This window comes from Heterobasidion irregulare (assembly GCF_000320585.1).
Source record: "Heterobasidion irregulare TC 32-1 unplaced genomic scaffold scaffold_08, whole genome shotgun sequence".
Lineage (NCBI taxonomy): Eukaryota > Fungi > Basidiomycota > Agaricomycetes > Russulales > Bondarzewiaceae > Heterobasidion > Heterobasidion irregulare.
The window spans coordinates 1,451,238-1,468,232 of record NW_009258204.1 but is presented as its reverse complement, the minus strand read 5'-3'; the positions used below and the strand labels follow the sequence as shown (position 1 = coordinate 1,468,232).

General features: G+C 51.6%; 7 protein-coding genes across 7 annotated transcripts; 3 read left to right on the top strand and 4 right to left on the bottom strand.

Annotated features, from left to right (window-relative positions):
* The first annotated feature begins 175 nt into the window (after window positions 1-175).
* Window positions 176-898, top strand: HETIRDRAFT_441167 (uncharacterized protein). Its single transcript, XM_009551038.1, has one exon. The coding sequence runs from the start codon at window positions 563-565 to the stop codon at window positions 734-736; it is 174 nt and encodes a 57-aa protein (XP_009549333.1). The 5' UTR covers window positions 176-562; the 3' UTR covers window positions 737-898.
* On the bottom strand, window positions 176-3,561 carry HETIRDRAFT_478408 (uncharacterized protein). The gene is made up of 7 exons (XM_009551037.1): window positions 3,359-3,561; window positions 3,168-3,299; window positions 3,031-3,109; window positions 2,195-2,971; window positions 1,963-2,145; window positions 1,599-1,910; window positions 176-1,546 (listed from the first exon to the last, which is right to left on the bottom strand). Exons 1-7 carry the CDS (start codon window positions 3,445-3,447, stop codon window positions 809-811), a joined length of 2,310 nt encoding a protein of 769 aa, XP_009549332.1. The 5' UTR covers window positions 3,448-3,561; the 3' UTR covers window positions 176-808.
* A 382-nt stretch (window positions 3,562-3,943) lies between these two features.
* Window positions 3,944-9,641, bottom strand: HETIRDRAFT_420239 (uncharacterized protein; the record flags this gene model as incomplete). Its single annotated transcript, XM_009551036.1, has 8 exons — window positions 3,944-4,438; window positions 4,490-4,661; window positions 4,734-7,592; window positions 7,644-7,881; window positions 7,939-8,940; window positions 8,992-9,131; window positions 9,180-9,575; window positions 9,625-9,641. The coding sequence occupies 8 exons, from the start codon at window positions 9,639-9,641 to the stop codon at window positions 3,944-3,946; spliced, it is 5,319 nt and encodes a 1,772-aa protein (XP_009549331.1).
* A 298-nt stretch (window positions 9,642-9,939) lies between these two features.
* Window positions 9,940-11,508, top strand: HETIRDRAFT_435557 (uncharacterized protein; the record flags this gene model as incomplete). Its single annotated transcript, XM_009551035.1, has 6 exons — window positions 9,940-10,053; window positions 10,116-10,149; window positions 10,200-10,304; window positions 10,360-10,452; window positions 10,507-10,615; window positions 10,679-11,508. 6 exons carry the CDS (start codon window positions 9,940-9,942, stop codon window positions 11,322-11,324), a joined length of 1,101 nt encoding a protein of 366 aa, XP_009549330.1. The 3' UTR covers window positions 11,325-11,508.
* Window positions 11,509-11,558: 50 nt separating this feature from the next.
* On the bottom strand, window positions 11,559-13,076 carry HETIRDRAFT_324145 (uncharacterized protein; the record flags this gene model as incomplete). Its single annotated transcript, XM_009551034.1, has 7 exons — window positions 11,559-11,729; window positions 11,798-12,076; window positions 12,124-12,187; window positions 12,236-12,458; window positions 12,508-12,861; window positions 12,940-12,982; window positions 13,035-13,076. 7 exons carry the CDS (start codon window positions 13,074-13,076, stop codon window positions 11,559-11,561), a joined length of 1,176 nt encoding a protein of 391 aa, XP_009549329.1.
* A 1,314-nt stretch (window positions 13,077-14,390) lies between these two features.
* HETIRDRAFT_50487 (uncharacterized protein) lies at window positions 14,391-14,597 on the top strand (the record flags this gene model as incomplete). The annotated part of the gene is made up of 1 exon (XM_009550488.1): window positions 14,391-14,597. A coding segment is annotated over one exon (207 nt), but the record flags the coding sequence as incomplete, so codon positions are not given.
* Window positions 14,598-14,819: 222 nt separating this feature from the next.
* HETIRDRAFT_36116 (Esterase/lipase/thioesterase) lies at window positions 14,820-16,796 on the bottom strand. The gene is made up of 7 exons (XM_009550450.1): window positions 16,465-16,796; window positions 16,306-16,409; window positions 16,035-16,252; window positions 15,922-15,979; window positions 15,783-15,869; window positions 15,567-15,732; window positions 14,820-15,502 (listed from the first exon to the last, which is right to left on the bottom strand). Exons 1-7 carry the CDS (start codon window positions 16,678-16,680, stop codon window positions 14,990-14,992), a joined length of 1,362 nt encoding a protein of 453 aa, XP_009548745.1. The 5' UTR covers window positions 16,681-16,796; the 3' UTR covers window positions 14,820-14,989.
* Window positions 16,797-16,995: the final 199 nt, after the last annotated feature.

The window sequence follows — 16,995 nt, the reverse complement described above, 5'->3', positions numbered from 1 at the left end:
CTACCTAGCTTCATGGTAAAGTAGTCTGCTAGTCTGTATCCGAAGGACAAATCAATAGTATAGAACCCTGAAAAATGAGATCGGGGAAAAAGGACGAACGAGACATGGACCTCAAAGCCCCCCTTATTCTCATCTTGGCGGAAGGCAAGCGAGCCGAACCTAACAGGCGGGCACCAAGTTTGCATCGAGATGTCATTGCACACCAGTACACAGGATAACGAAAAGAGACGAGCAGCGCTAAGCGTAGATAACAGGACAGGACGGGACTGACTACTATGTAGAGAAGCGGGGGCTAAAGAAAAACAACGGCCAAAGAAAAAAAGGGAGGGGTGGGATTAGCAACCTTACGCAGCATTGCAACAGGGGGGGAGGGAAAGGAGATTAAGCCAAATACTGAGACATCTAGGCAAAGAAAAAGGCTAGGAAAAATATCATGGCTAGAAAATACGATCTTCGCCCACCGCCCGGAGAAAAGATAAATAAATACAGCTTGATCCAAAAAGCAGCTTGAAATACACGTTAACAAGAGTGAAATATCGAGGATGGAAAAGAAGAAAGCGAGATGGACATGTGGAGGACAAGTATCGGCATAGCGGAAGAAGCACTGAGCAGCGAGCGACGAGCTAGCCCAGACTTGTATCAAGAAAGGAAACAGTCCAGGGCCAGAAGAAATGACGTGGAAAGCGAGAAAGGGTCGAGCGTGCGTACCAGGAAGCAACCTGACCGTGAGGCCTGACAATCCATAACCGTCCTCTGATCCACCAACATTTCAAACCTAAGCCAGGCGAACATACTCTACCCTAAACCCTCACTTCATGGGCTCCAGCGTCTCATCATTGTTGATCCAAAAGTCCAAACCATCAAAAGAGTCCCCAAATCCTGGCGCGTCGAGATCCTCAAAGGTGCCCATCCCCATTGATTGAAGAAAGTCAGATGGGTTGAACGACATCGGGTCTGTCACTGTGCTCGTCGACCGAGGAGGATTGAGCCCTGACGCACTGCTGAGGATGGCAGACGGTGAGGGTGCAGACAAAGTGGAAGGTCCCGACATGGTCGGGGCCCCAGATGCGGGCGTCGTCGGCATATTCGGGGTATGAGACTGGCCCTGCTGTTGCGCCGGAGGCCCATTGTTTTGCTGTCCAGGAGGCCCCTGTCCAGGCCCATTCTGCGGCTGCGGCTGCTGTGGCTGTTGCTGGTGCTGTTGCTGATGTTGCTGATGTTGCTGCTGGTCAGGTGAAGGTCCATTCATCCCTGCATTGTCGCTTCCCTCCGCTTTGATATTAGTTTGCGGCGGTTTCGGTCCGCCCGGAGGAGGGTGCATCCCACCCATCGTCTTTGGCTGTCCTATACGATTGTGCGGCCCAGGCTGAGGCTGTCCAGCTGGGCCTCGCATCATGTGAGCTTGCGCATCATTCGCGGCTGGTGACCCTCCGTTCGGAGGCCCAGGCATCAAAGGAGCCATCGGTCCTTGCGACATGCTTTTCTGATGAAGATTCGCCATCGTCGCGCGGTACTGTCTTTCATTTTGAAACGGAGGGGCTTGCTGCTATGGGAAAAGGCATGAGTACTCCCATTAGACTGGGTGAGCAAGAGCTGACCTGCTGCATCTGGGGTGTCATCATGTTAGGCGGCGGCGGGTGGCCCATCATGGGACTCATCGATGCCAACTGCATCGGAGTCATTCCCTGGCCCATACTCATGTTGATTCCAGGTTGATTTCCCATGTGCATTCCTGGCTGGAAATTCATCGCGGAACGAACCATCCCATTCGTTGTGATCCCTGGATGCCCTTGAGTGCCGGGCGAGGGGAATGACCCCATAGGGGCCATTGGAGGCTCATGAGGGTTTGGCGTTCGTCGAACACGTTTCCGGTCCGGGGGGGAAGTGTCACTTCGCGGGAGCGTCTCGTGCTGCATTCACCGTCAGACCAACAGGAATCTGGGAAGCACTATCTTGACGTACCTCCTCACTGGGAGAAGTGCTATTACGTTTGGTAGGACGCGGAGGTTGTTGAGACATTGGCTGTTGCTGATTGCGCTGAGGATGCTGGGGAGGCATGTTCGTGGATGGCCCTGCAATTGCGTTCGGCGCCACTTGCCCAACAACAGCCCGACGACGACGACCCACGCCAGCCATGATCCGTTGCTGAAATCTCTTTTAGTGAAATCTAATGAAGATGCCAAAGTATATCCACCTTGTCTTCAGAAGTAAAAGTTCTCTCATCCTTGTCACCCAAGCCTACCTCAAGCTTGACGGATGCGAGAAGATCGGGTGGCATGCGGGCTATCTCCTGCGCAATCTGTATGTCGAGCTGGCGTGGATCTTGTACAGGCGGTTGACGTGGTGCCATAGACGGACTCGGGGTTGGATTCATCTGCATATGGGATGGCGTCCCCTGCCGACTTGGCGGTCGGCCGAGTTGTTGAAAAGGCTGTGTCGGAGTAGGATGCGCAGATCCCATCTGGGATGGATTGCCGATCTGTTGAGGCCCAGGTGGAAGCATGGCACGCCCAGGATGGTTCATCTGCGGAGATGGACCCAGCTGGGCCATCGGGCCAGACTGCTGTTGTCCCGCCATGGGTGGAGCCTGTGGCGAGTGCGCCATGGTAGGAGACGGGAATGGCGCACTGTTGGGGCCACGATGTTGTGGAACCATCTGTCGCTGACCTGGACCCTGCGGGCCCGGATGAGAAAAATTCTGCGGTGGCCCACCAGGATGTGAACCAGGAAGACCCTGTGGAACAGGAATTCCATTGGGCTGAGGGCCAGCGCCATGCGGCATACCGTAGGCAGGTTGGGCGCCTGCGGGAGCAGGTGGTGGGCCCGCAGGCCCTACACCGTTCGAGAGCGGACCACCAGGCGGTAGGACTGCCTGCCTTGGAGGGATGCCGTTTGTGAAACGACCAGGTGGAGGTGGATTAGGGACACCCTGACGCTGTGCGGCTTGAGCCTGGCGTTGTGCGGCCTGGTTCTATCACGAGAGATCTGGGCTCCGAAACTCGGCAAACTTGAAGAGACAAAGAGACTCACCTGCGTATACACTAAGCCATCATCGGACCCCGTTCCGTTGTTTTTTGCTTGGAATAATACCCAGAAAACACTCCACCACCTGCGCAAAGTGCAAGTGAGCAAGTAGAAAGCGGAGCTCCGTAGGATAGGAAGCATACTCGAAAAGGAGGCCCTGCTTGGCATTTATCGGAGGTTGTGACTCTACTGGAATCTCTGCCTCATTGACGAGCTCTCGTGCGGTCTTGACGAATCCGCGCTTGTTACAATAGTCATAAATGTAAATGTTGAACCTGCATGGCACAAGAGTGTGTGTAAGGTCGAGAAAGAAGCTGAGAAAAAGGTGACAGACATGCGATCGCCCTCCCAGAGCGAATTGGACGGGGGAGACGACTCGGATGGGGTGGGTGCTGAGGGTCCAGAGGGAGGTCCGGACGCCATTGGGTAGAGTGATGACAGGTTCGATGATGTTGGGGGGAACGGGCTCGAAGGGAGTTTGTTCAAGACGGGGGCAGAGGACGAGGAGAGGAAGGAGGCCGGGAAAGAGATGGACACTAAGATAGTTTAGGGAGCGTGAGCGTCTCCGTGGGCGCGCCTGGACAGAATAAGGCAAACCAAAGATAGTACCCGATTGGCTTTGTGCAAGACGGACGGTGGGGAGAACAAAAAGAAAGACAAGGAGTGTGCCGTCGAGGACGATGGGGGCGATGAACGCGACGATGTCGACGACGACGTGGGGCGTCGTGTCTGGCGCCGTGCTCGGTGGCGTCCCCTTCTTCCACGCCGGCGGAACGAAGAGCGGAGTCGGTCGGAACCCAATTTTCATTTACAGCTGTATCCGCCGTTTGCCGCGCCACGGCAACGTCACGGGCCCATCTACACGAGACTACAGGGCAGCTGGGCGCGACTACATACACCGCCCGCGCCCATGTTAACGCTAGTGTCGCCGTACAACCGCAATCTGGAAATCCCACCCGCCCACGATGTACTTCACTTCCAGCAACCGCTTCACCTCTCGCCACCCCGCCCGAAGTCCCTCCGCCTCCCCGACGTCCGTCGCAACATAAATAAAATCCGCGGGCGAGATCAGCGACCTGAGCAGCGATCCCATTAGAAACGCGATCAGCGCGATCACTAGCACACTCGACAGCGGGAATGACAATCGATCCCTCCGACTCTCCTCCCTTACCGCCATCCGCCGGTCTTCCCGGAATTCTTTTTCGTTTCCCACTCCCCGAGAAGCCGCGGACGCTTCTGGACCAGCCGTCGGTGATTGTGCTGTGCTCGTCGTCGATGCAGAAGGTGATCCCGTTCCCGATGGCGATGTGAATCGCGACAGTGGGTTTTGATACGAGTTGAAGAAGCCCAACAACCCTCCCGTCGCAGATGTAGGCGGAGCTGTTTCGGTGGGAGCAGTGCTTGGAATTTTATTCTGTCCCACGCCGTCGTTAGAACGGCTCCGGAAAGCAACGAATGAACTCACAGGTCCTGTTGGTTCCTGGATGCTCTCAGGCGACACACTGCCATCTTCGGCCTCCTTTGATTCTGGACTCGTCTGACTCGGCTCGCTTTGCGATGACGGGTATAGAAGATGCTCCGAGATGGCTAGAGGGGCCTGTAGTTGTCTAGGTAGCTCGTCTTCTCCATTAGAATGCCTGGAAGAACGCCGATGTCAGAATGGAAATATTGTTTGCATGAGAAAGACAGCTAGAGAGTGAAAGTCTGACCGTGTCAAAACAGTCAACCTTGCTACTCTATCATCCTGCAATTCCTCTCTACCTAAACTCGTTAACGATTCCTTCTCTCCTTCAACATTGACGATCGTGCCATCCACCTTGACGACAACTCCTGCTTTCGCCTTTCGCCTGCCCACGCTGTTTTTCGCATTGATAGCAGCGCCAGGCCGGATTTCCACATCTACAACCGCGCCCTTCTCTTGCAGGTCGACTAACCACTGTGGCTTCGGCGGCGGACTCCGAGTCTCCCCTGTTAGAGGGTCTTGAAGCGTCGAAATTTGATGTTGCGCAGTGGGGAGCATCAGTCTGAGTAGATGACGCGGTGGGCTGTCGACCGTGAGCCCAGAGGAATGCATCGGTGAAGGGGGGATGGTGTGCACCGTATATGTCAGCGGGAGGACACTGTCTGCGTCTTTATCCGCATCCTTAATGTCTTGTGCCGCGCTCAGTCCTCGAATATCAGTAAGCGAGATAGGTTTACTAGTATCATGAATCCTGGACCGGAGCTGGACGTCGTAGCCCTCATCGTAAAGCTTAGAATCCACAATGATCTCCGCAACAAGGAGATCAGTGTGCTGCCGGACCTCTCCGCGAAGCGTGAATGCAGATGAAGAAACCTTCAAGGCCGCCTCGCCGGCTGCAGTTCGGATCGTGGTAGACGATACTCTCCGATGCTTTGGCGTCGTCGTGGACCCAGAGGGTACAGACAATGACAAGCTGTGCGCCCGCGACGTGAATGGTGTGCTGATAGGCTCCGAAGAAGAAGAATCCGAAGACGGGGTCGTGGTCGGCTTTGGAGTTGTCTGCTGAGATAGTGAATCTGACGATTCAGCGGGCGATGCGGGTTTAGGTGAAGGGGAAGCTGCGCGGACGGGAGAGGGAACAGGAAGAGTAAGCAGTAGCGAGCTCCTGTAAATCCTCTCTTCCGGCATAAACCAAGTTTGGACCAGCGACCGATTTTCATCACGTCTTCTCAGCGTCCAGGCGTTGGTTCCTTGCTGTTCTTCGTATCCCTTGTCCGTGAGCACTACGCCCACCCCAGGCAAACGTGTGAACGGCAAAGGCGCAATGCTTTTGACGTAGGCTTCTACAGAGACGATCGCTTTCGCCAAGGCAGTGTTGTTCATGGCGTTGACGGCAGCCGGGACAGAGCCTGCGTAGTCTGCGGCGACGACGCGGGTACACCTTGTGGAAGGTATCGCATAGTTTTCCGGCGTGTAGGGGTCTAGAGTCTCAAGAATCCACCCGTCCACGAACATCCGTCCAATAGGCAGATTATACGGATTGTACTTCGCGGATGCGAATCCCACGGCAGACGCGGGACTGAATGATGCAGAGGCCACGAGAATCGCTGTTCGGCCTTCATCTGCGTCTTGCGAGCCCTTGGACCGCGCAACGAGGGATGCGACATAGAATCCGCGATCGCGAAACGGAAATCCGCCTTTCTGCACCACAAATGCAGTGTGACATTCGCCGCCAAACGTTTCCAAGATTTGTGCGCCGCCAAACTTGTCGTCCCACCGTCTCCTACACTCGTAGGTCGCAACTACCGCCGCAATCTCCTCCGCTGAGACGCCTTCAATCACTTTCTCGCCTTTATACACTGGTATGGTCGGCGAGAGAGACGGTTCAGCTTTCCGGTGGATTGGAAACCCCTTGCCGCTGACGATGGTCCATTCGGAGGTAGATGTAGGCGATGATGAACGAGAGTGGAGTTGTTGAAGGTATGAAAGAGCTTGGAGAGCATAATCCATGGGTGGTTTAGGGAGCATAGGGTCAGATGATGCGTTCGATGCAGGAGAGATGGCCGCGACAGCTTGCTCCGTCGTGGCTACTGCCTGTTCCATTGCAAACGAAAAATATCTTGCCAATGGACTGGGAAACTTGGGGGCCGAGGCAGTCCATATTGATGAAGACGTGGACATCGGCGAGGCCTTCTGCTCAGAGGTGCCATCCGACATTCCTAGGGCCTTTGCGTTCTCCTCATTTTCGCCACTCCATTCAGCCTTTCGTCGTCGTATAACGCCAAGTACAGGAGGCTGATCCAGTGGGATACGCGCAGGCTTGACCCTTTTCTGTTTACTCAGTGACTTGAGTTCAGACTCGGGAAGATCCTCCACGTCCAGTGTGACTCGTGCGCCATTTACCATCACAACGCCTCGTTCTCGCCCCGGGCCCTTGCGCACAATAGTCATAAGACGTTCGTCGCTTGCGAGCACGGCATCATGGGTGATAGTAAGCCACAAACCACCCCCACCAGAGGACAATCGATGTCTGCGAAGACACGAGATGGACTGTGGTGGCGGATCGACAACGATGTCCAAAGAAGAGGCCCATGTATCGATATCGCACCTCAGCTCGCACTCGATAATCGGCATCGACGTTGCCGATCCCGTATCTGCTATCGCATCAGAACTTGAGACGGAGCTCTGTTCTCCAGCTTGTACAGCCCTTCGACGAGAGGCCTCGTACTCGATCCTAAAGCTCCCTCGTTCATGGTCATAGCGGATTTGATTCGCTTTGGCGCCAGACAACCTTGTGAGTGCGGGGGGCCCACCACACTTGATTGCGAACTCGCCAACTCCGGCCAAAGCTGTGATCATCTGCTGTGGAATTGAGGCTTTACCAGACCACCCCTTCGGATCTGACTGCTCGAGCAACGTGAGCAGCGTTGTTGTCGGCGATAGCGCCTCGATGGCAAACCCTTGAAGGTCGACTTGTGTACGTATAGTCGTGGGTTCAACGGGCGGGATATTCGGAAAGAGGTTTGGTTCGTCAGCGGAGAATGCGAAGACGTGAACCGTACTGGGAGACTTATAGACTGTTTTCAGCAGAACAGAGTCCCGCGCACTACGGGTTGCATGAGTATGCATTGCGATGGGAAGAGAGTAAGGGGCTTACTTTGCTGGCCAGGCCAGTCTCGTCTTGATGTGCCATAGCTCGGTTAGTTCGTTTACATCCTCGAGAAGGACTGCATCCTCAAGCCCCTTGTCCCAATACGTATAAGCGCCTGGTGATGTGATCGCAGCATATAGATCCCAGAGGCCAACGCCAACAAAGGTCGCCTCTGCTCTGTATACAACGAGCGTAGGATCAATGGAGTCTAATTGAGTGACAGAAACACCTCGGGCTTCCGTGGCTGACCAATACGATTATTTCGTTCACTTTGTTTGAAGATATCAAGATGGTAACTCACTTCTTTTCCACTTAGCTTCCGGCTCCTGCAAAAGGGAGGAAAAGTATATGTAGTTACGCCGTATGCGACTGAGTATGGATTTCTCCGCCGCCGCCGATCGCTCAGTAAGAGCACGCACGAGGTGCGGTTGCACCGGAGTCTTCGAACCGCTCGAAATTGTGCTTGTACCAGTGGTTGTTGAAGACAGTGATTGAAAACTGAGTTCAGCCGTGCTCGAGGCATCCTGTAGCATCTGTTGTGACATGAAGTAAGACGAGGGATTCCGGTCTTCAATCTCTTCGATTGGCTGAGGTATCCCGTTTAAACGCAATCCGCCAGACGGACCCGAGCGTTCGATGGCGACACGGACTTTGAGGAGAGAGTGGTCATCGAGTAAAGCTGCGTGGTTAATACGGAACAGAACGTCTTCGAAGTCGGAGGCGAGCCCCTTTGAGGAGGAAGGCACTGAGCCGTTGCGCAACACATGAGCAGACCACGGGAGGCTGGCGAGAGCTTCAGAAGATGCCCTCGTCGTGAGTTGGATGTCCCATCCTTCAGACAGCGGGATGGAGAATTCGACGCTTCTTGTCAGGCGTCGATACTCTCTTAAAGCATGGAGCTCGTCGAGACCTCGAGATGTCTCAGGCGGATATCCAGGATGATCATCATCTTCAGGGATGATTGTGTAGTCCAATGTCAGTGCTTCACGGTCAACTTCGAAACGGACACGTTCGATCGTAACTCCGTTCCCATAGCCGGTAAGTAGGGGTACACGTGTACCGCGTTTGATCACTGTCTTGAATAGGCCCAGCACCATGGATGCAAGCTGTTGAAACATGCTGGAAGAAGAGCTAAAGTTCCATGCAGCCCTGAGATCATGTTGCCAGAAACAAGTGATACGTAGTCGGCCTGAAGTGGCTTTCTTGGGTGATGAATCGTCAGGTTGCGACGAAGATGGAGAAGTAGATGCAGAAGATGGTGGTGTTGATGATGATGGTACATATTGGATACACCAGGCAAACACTGACACATATAGGTTAACATATCAAACATATCCTTGCGCGGTACACTTACATTTGACATTAGAACGAACATATGGCGGAGAGGGTCTAAGATATGCTGGCTCATCGATCGAACGGGGGAGAGACGTTGATATATCTATCACAGTAGTTGCATCATTAAAAGTGCGGGATATCGTAACGGCATCCCTAGGACTACGCACAATTCAGGAGAGACCTCAGATGAGCGATGTGGGAGCTTACTTTGCCGGCCATCCCAATGTGAAGTTCGTCTTCGCTATTCTTGTTGTTGGGTCGAACATTTCGACGAGAGAGGCTGCCTCAACCGCAGGATCCCACTCTTTCCTTAGCTCCGGCGTAGCCAAGACAGATTTCCACGTTTCGAGAGAAACAGGTTCGTCACCTGTGGGTACGTCAAGTACAACGCGGCAGACAGGGTCCTCAGTCTTGCTAGCCTTGCGATGTATCACTACATCTGCCAGATCTGGTATGGTAGAACGAGCCTTCCCCTTGACCTTATTGGACGAGATATCACTAGGTGTCGGGATACGTTTCCACTCAGGCGCCGAGGAGGATGTGAGTAGGCGTCTGAAATTAGTTTGTGCATCATTGAGGGCTCCATACCATGACTCACGTAGACTGCGGAAAAGTCAAGATGAATTCATGAGATATCGACGTGCGTACACACCTAGTGCCGTCCGACATGAGGAAGATGAACAAGAGTCCCAGAGGAATGATGTGGGCGCGTTGTGGAATCACGAGGGCCAGACACGTGAACGTCACAGCGCATTTACGGAGATTCGCCGTAAAAGCGGACACAAACACCGTACGGAACAAAGTTTATGCAGAAAAAGAATAAAAATGGAACTTTGCACGATCCTGACTACCAGCGGCAGGATCATTTGATGCAGACCGAGTCAGAGTCACTCAATGGCATTCATTTTTGGGCATCGCCTGGCTCACTAAGAGACCACAGTCCAGAACGCATCCACAGGCGAACAATATGTCGCATCAAGATCCAGGTCGCGTTCTGAGCATTCAGTCTCATGTCTCCTTTGGCTATGTCGGAGGAAAGGCTGCTGTATTTCCTCTCCAGCTCCTAGGTTATGATGTCGATGTATGACTTTTCATCTTTGGATCTGGGTTTCGTCCTCTAGATGATTCTTAACCGGCCAGTAGGTGATCAACACGGTGAACTTCTCTAATCATTCCGGTAGGTCTCTCTTTTGAACTTCATTTTCAGTCCGTGCTAAGACCAGCCAGGTTATCGTCGACTTGGAGGAAGCAAAGCGCAAGCAGATGATATAACCGCTTTGCTTGAAGCTATGGAACAAAATGGGTTCCTACGCCCCTCTCGATTGCTGACAGGTACTTTCCTATTATCACTTCAAGTATGCTTCCTGATCTACGAATGTTGCTCCAGGCTACGTACCAGGAGCAGCGGCCTTGTCAGTGGTAGCAGATTTGGCTGTCAAGCTACGCAAGCAGAATCCAGAACTTATCTATCTCCTAGATCGTGAGTTACTCCTTGCACGGCATACTTATGTACTGACCTATTTCTATCATGAAGCTGTCATCGGGGATGCAGGGCGGATGTATGTGGCACCAGACGTGATACCTATATACCGAACGCTACTGCCACATTCCACTATCATCACGCCTAATTGGTTTGAAGTAGAGTGAGCGCCATATTCCTACCATTCCGCCCATCTTTGTCTCACCATTCCTTCCGTCTCTTCTAGAGTCCTGACAGACATTAAGATTGAGGACACTGCATCACTTCACAACGCACTCACTATACTACACAAGACATACGCCGTCCCAAACGTCATCATCAGTTCTATACCACTCCAACTGTGGCTCATTGATATCCTTCCTGCACACATCCACCCACTCGTCCACGAAGATGCTCTTACACCCGAATTCCTCCTTTGCATCACGTCCTCTTACAAAGGCGAAGGAACCCATACACCCTCCACCCCAAATATATCCACAGTGCATGCAGGCTATGTACCGTTAATTCCAGGCTACTTCTCTGGCGTCGGCGACCTGTTCTCTGCACTCGTCCTCGCTCATTTCTCGCCCACTCCATCCCCACCATTCCATTCAAATAGTTCTTCGAAATTCCCAACACCCCTCGCACACGCCACGTCTCTCGCACTTACGAAAACCCACGCGATACTACAGCGCACGTACGAGTACTCCTCCTCGCTCCCGGAGGAAGAACGCCTTGAAACAGATGAGGAACTCGACGCTCAAGATCCAGAGAGACGCATACGTCGAATGAAAGGGCGAGAGTTGAGACTGATTCAAGGGCAGGACATCCTGAAGGGGGATGCGTTGAAAAATTTGAGGGCCATGGAGGAATGGGTCAACTTCTGGGGATGATTTCGTGGTCAAATCTTACTGGGCGCCGGTCTTTTAGCAGCGGAACTTTTGGAAAAATCAACTTGCGAACATTGTGTCAGAAGTCATTTACAACGTACACTGCGACGTCTACAACAGCTTTTGAATGAGTCCCGCGCTCAGCTCGTTCTAATATGCTACGCTCTTCCATAGAGCACTACATTTCATAGAGTGGGATATCAGGCATGAATCACAAGTTCACGATATACAGTTGATTTAATTCTCCCCTCGCCCAAGTTTATCCAAGGCTCGCACACCTTGCTCGTACCACTCTTCTCTCGAAATCCAAAACTCTTCTCGTCCCTTCATGATATCAGCTAACACTGCGCCACCGAGGAAGACCATGTGCTTCCGACGTGGAGGATCTTCAATACGGATCTTGAATTTCTAGAAACCACAAATACGATGGTGAGACCTTCATTGACCGTAACGGAAGTGCACGATACGGAACGTACATTGAGTCGTGTTGGGTCGCCATTCAATACCCTCGTCAGATACAACTGCTTCATCTCCTTCTCCAGACGACTGGGGAGACCAGGATACATGCTCGAACCGCCGGAAAGGACAACATGCTTGTATAGCTCGGTACGAACGTCGACAGCAGCATTTTGAATCGTCTGGAACAGCATCTCTGCCACACCCGGCTGTTCAATGTCAACTAAATGAGGCTGGAACATGCATTCCGGTGCTTCAAAGCGCTCGGACCCGAGTTTGATTGTGCGACCGTCAGGAAGCTGTAGAAAAATTGATTGCCTGCCAATGGATATTTATCAAAGCTTACGGTATAGCTTTCGACGAGTGTAGTTGTCTCTTCCGAGAGCCTTGTATCCATGTCAAGGTCATAACTTGGATATGGATCGGCATGAGTTGCAACAAAGAGGCAAATCACTCACCTAACATAACAAAACTTCTCTTTGATCTCTCTGACGGTTTCGAAATCGGCGGTTCGATTGAAGGCATATCCTCTCATGAGGAGGAGCTTGATCAAGTATCGAGTCACATCCCGACCGGCAATATCCAAGCGCGCGGTGAGATGTGGTAGTGCAAATCCGTCGTATACGGGGACGATATGAGTTACACCGTCTCCAGAATCCACTACCACGCCCGTGTTAAGACCTGATGATGATGTTAGAGTGGAATGATAATTAGACAGTAGCAGACGCACCTTGAGCGTAAAGCGTCAACACAGCCTGAATGGCCACATATACTCCTTGGAAACCATACTCCTCGAACATAACTTGACACATTCTCTGCCGATTGACTTTCGGGTTCATCGGTGGTTCCGTGAGCAAGACTTTCCGCCCTGCGGGATCTATATGTAGCTTCTCATTGAAGGTGTAATCCCAAAGATGCTTCATGTCCTCCCAATTGCGAATAATGCCATGTTCCATGGGCTGTGTCATTTGCAGATAGTTTCGCAGCTCTGCAGCTTCGTCGCCGACCATGATGTCCTTGATCACGGCATCCCCGACGCGTTCTTCCGCGCGCAGGATCGGGCGGCCGATGATAGATGGAAACACTGGGTCGAATCGATAGGGTGAGGCATTTTGCATTAAATGTGTATAGAGTGGTTGGCGTAGGTGTTATATGAACGCACCATGCTCGGGGAAGTTAGAGCCTGCATACCCCACTTTGACGAACTACGAGACCTTCGGTTTGAGGGACCATTGAAGCAGATGGACTAGTACTTACACCTGTACCATTATCAACTACTAAGGGAATGGACGGGTCCATGTGTACGTCGAGATGGATGACTGAAAGATAGCTAGGTGTTAAAGTAAATGTGGAACAAGTAGAGCGATATTCCCGAGATCAGCGTGGAGAAGTGATCGGGGTCCCACCAAGCATTGACCCGCGATCTACATTAGTTAACATCTCTCTTGCACTATCAACGCATGCACAGCGGTCTTTCGATAATCATCTCGCGCTCTCTCGACCTCAACTTTCCAGCGATAGTTAAGACTTGTCTTATGATTCCTGTATACTTTTTGTAAACCCTCTTCAACACTCCTGACCAGACTTCGACGGCGTGGTTGAAAAAGCATCACCCTCAGAACGCAGTTTGACATGCTGACTACCTCACCTATGACAAGCTCAATGTTCTATCTTATTGACTGGGACTCAACGTAGAACACAGCGGTTTAACCAACATCTCCTGGTAAGAGGCACTACCTCTGCTAACCACAACAATCGAAAGGCACCATGCTAGTTGTCGGTATCCATCTCCGTCTACGAACATGAGCTCCACTCTGTATACCGTCGACGGTGACTCGAAGGAGACCATGGTGGACCTCCCGCCCTCTTTGAGAGAGGTATCCGTTCAATCAAGGCCATCTCTGTCGCATAGCCGCGAGGCACGTTGAATAGAGCGGGGGACTTAAAATTATGATCGCGAGAGCACAATAATATGATCATCCACAGTCCACCTTTCGACATAGAGAGTAAGTAGTGCTAACTGTAAACCTAGTGGGTTGGACGGGAGGCACGTTATTGATTGGCTCGGACGAGTCACTCACTTACAATTACTAGCTGCAATGTGATCCGCGAAGAGACTGCGATGAAGATCCACGACGCATGCTTCAAGTCACAGAAATCCTTAGTCTTGTGTACAGCACAAGGATGGCCTCAGGTGAGAGAGTCGCTTGAGCTTGACAGTATTCATAGGCCGAGACGAACAAAAGATTGCGGTGTGGAGAACTGTGATGCATACGTATGTATATTGCGATTCCAAATTTATACTTGTGTAGGTCTATCCTAAAAGCTGAACGCTGTTTAGGTTGTCTTGTCGAGTGCTATAGTTGCAAGTGTACATCAGAAGATCCTCGAGCGAAGTTCGTTGCCTGTCAATAAAAATAAGCGTGCGCTCGCTCTAGGATCGTTTGACTCATATCGATTTACAGTGCCTTCAGGTCCCTGGGCTGCTGGGCTGATTGTGCATCAATGCCAACTCACCCTAAAGTCATTGGATAGATGGTCCGTGCGCACCGTGATCATATAAAAGCCTCTCCTCCACAACATGGTTTTCTCATACTTACCTTGAAGGCATAAGCCCCCTCACGGACATGGGCTTGTGGGCTATGGGGACTTTCCATAGTACGGCGACCCTGTCCCCAGAGAGTCTCCATGATTTGTATGTGCCTTTGTGTGCATGCACTTTCTCAATATTTTGCTCGTCCCACCTCGGCCACTCTGGCTGGGTGGGCTTCTGTTTTGTTACCGCTAAGCTCTAACCCTAACCCTAGCTTATCAGTATAAGTATTAATATATTTCTCAAATCAGTATCATCTACCCATATATGGGAGCTAAGTCTAGGTAATCAAAATATAGGCAAGATACAGCTGATATTTACTGAAAAAGATGATTCTAGCCAATGACATGCCATTTATGATTGGCTGAAAACTTTGATTGATGCTTTGCAAAACCTAGTCAATTGTTGATCATTCCCCTCTATCCGGACGATAGTCAACAAAGCCAGTAGGAAACTTACAATCTGGATCTTGTAGATTACTCGTAGACTGCAACTAGCAAATCACAAAAGCAAGATGATAAATTCCAGCATGTCAAAATCACAGGACCAACAGATATGACCCGCGATACAACGAACTCGTCCCTATGAGAATGAAATCACAGTAGCAAGCTGCAAGCCCTCAAAGAATGAAATGATCTGCCCAGTGGCGCAACACACCCTCTCCCTGCCTGTGGAATTTAAAGCTCTGCACGTCCCTTGATATGATTGTGGCATGCGAGTTGCGCATCGGGTCGAGGAAAACACGTTCCTTCTTGAGTTGCGGAATGGCATTGAGCGATGCGATCATCTTGTATTGCCTTTCGGTCAGATGAGGCTCTGCCGCTAATTTCGCTTTCGTTGCACTGTCCCTCCTTACGCTGTCGCGTTCGTGGCTGTTTTCGAAGGGGGGTGAGGGATCTGATGCCGCTGGGGATTCATCTCTGTAGGACGAGGAGCTGTCGATGAAGTCTACAACAACATCTTCCATCTGCCGTTCGAGCTCGCCGACGACTTGAGCCAGCCGACCGCTCGCTGACGTATCTTTCTCGAGGAGCATGATGCGTTTGCGGGATGATCGCGCCGAAAGAGCGAGGCGGACGAGAAGGAGGATGAAGAACATGGGAATAAGGATTGGTAGTGCAATGAAGACGAGCTATTTTTGAGATTGTTCGTCTCTGTCAGGCTTGAAGATGAGGATCAAATCTGAGATGACATACGATATTCAAAGGGAATCTGCGTTGAAGGAAAGGGGGAAGCGCAAGACGGGGGAGATGGTTCTTAAACCATTGCCAGGTGAATATGCGTGGCTTGGGGGGCGAGGAAGGCGGGGTATCTGGAAGTGTCCACGACTTGACGATGGGGGAATATTTCTCATCAAATTCACTGAAGAAAAAGATTAGAGCCATGAAGAGAGCACGAAGGTGTAGAATTACATCTGCAGACCAGTGGTCTTGTGGTCATAGAACGGGTCCTCGGGTTCTATCGCAGCGGTGATATAAGGTACTGTTAGATCGTTGACTCTACAAGAGCCATTAACAAGCTTCGCAAGATACAGGAGACAAGGCCGCTCACGTATTCGCATATATTCGAATGTGGGGGAAAAGTGAAAGGCCTTGATAGAAAGGTCGTTCTGACAACGCAGCTGAGACGTCGTTCAAAACATATTATTCACGTAGGAGACCTACTGGGGTCAGCCATAACTTCTAGGAGCGGCCTTCCCCTCTCCGAAAACACGTCTACACCGTAGAATTGTTCACCGGTCCGAGACAACAACGTGGGACCGAGAGTGGATGATAGTCGGGACCAAAATGAGGTATATCGCAAGAGGCCGATGTGAGGGGTAGCGACAGTATTGAAGTTGATGGGAGTTATCGTCTTAAACAGGTCACGCTGGTAGAGAATACTGCGGGACTTGTTGGCGCACGTTTGAGAAAGGCGGACGAACTGAAGGCTTACCCCACGACGTATCGAGAGAGGAGACCTCCAAGACTGTAGCCCGTGATTGAAAAGTGAGTGACTTTCTTCCCTTCGCCCTCGATCTTCTCTATTTCGTCAAAAATCTAGCTTCCATAGAGTGAGTTTCGCATATTATGCATATCTGAGGGTCATGCATACCTCTTGCGCAACTCGCTCGCCTCCCCAATCAATTCCGTCGTATGTGTGCGCATCCTTGTTGGCTTCTGCCAGTAGCACGTGTAACCTGGAGCTCACGTCGTTTGACTTTCCTTTGACTTCTTGTATAATGCGATACATTTCAGCAAGATGTGTGGGATTTCCCCACATTCCATGGATAAGGACCAGGAGGTGAACTTCAGAACCGGAGATAGCCATTGAATGAAAGGAGCAGACGAAGGGCTACAAGTGGTTTCTGGAACTCAGCACCCTGCACGCTCTACGTGGAATAACCAGTCTAGAAGAAAGAAAGAGTGGTGAAAAGAGAAGGAATGATGTCCAGCGGCGTGCACTTGGGCAGTGCTTGGGCACACCGGGAGTCGGCAGCATGACGCGTCACCAAGCATTTCCGATGTTTCCGTAAGCCTGCTTACTGCCCGATGGGTTTCTCCGCGGCAGTGACTTGCTGGTGTCACGACCATGGGGAAAAATGGGATAGACGAACTGTAGACGAACTGTAGACGAGCAACCTAC

Coding starts and splice junctions, on each gene's coding strand:
- HETIRDRAFT_478408 (XM_009551037.1), bottom strand. CDS start 3,447: ATGGCGTCCGGACCTCCCTCTGGACCCTCAGCACCCACCCCATCCGAG. Junction 3,300..3,358: donor CTCTGGGAGGGCGATCGCAT/GTCTGTCACCTT, acceptor TGTGCCATGCAG/GTTCAACATTTACATTTATG. Junction 2,146..2,194: donor CTTTTACTTCTGAAGACAAG/GTGGATATACTT, acceptor AAGAGATTTCAG/CAACGGATCATGGCTGGCGT.
- HETIRDRAFT_36116 (XM_009550450.1), bottom strand. CDS start 16,680: ATGGCTATCTCCGGTTCTGAAGTTCACCTCCTGGTCCTTATCCATGGA. Junction 16,253..16,305: donor CTCTCTCGATACGTCGTGGG/GTAAGCCTTCAG, acceptor CAAGTCCCGCAG/TATTCTCTACCAGCGTGACC. Junction 15,980..16,034: donor AGAAGTTATGGCTGACCCCA/GTAGGTCTCCTA, acceptor CTGCGTTGTCAG/AACGACCTTTCTATCAAGGC.
- HETIRDRAFT_441167 (XM_009551038.1), top strand. CDS start 563: ATGGACATGTGGAGGACAAGTATCGGCATAGCGGAAGAAGCACTGAGC.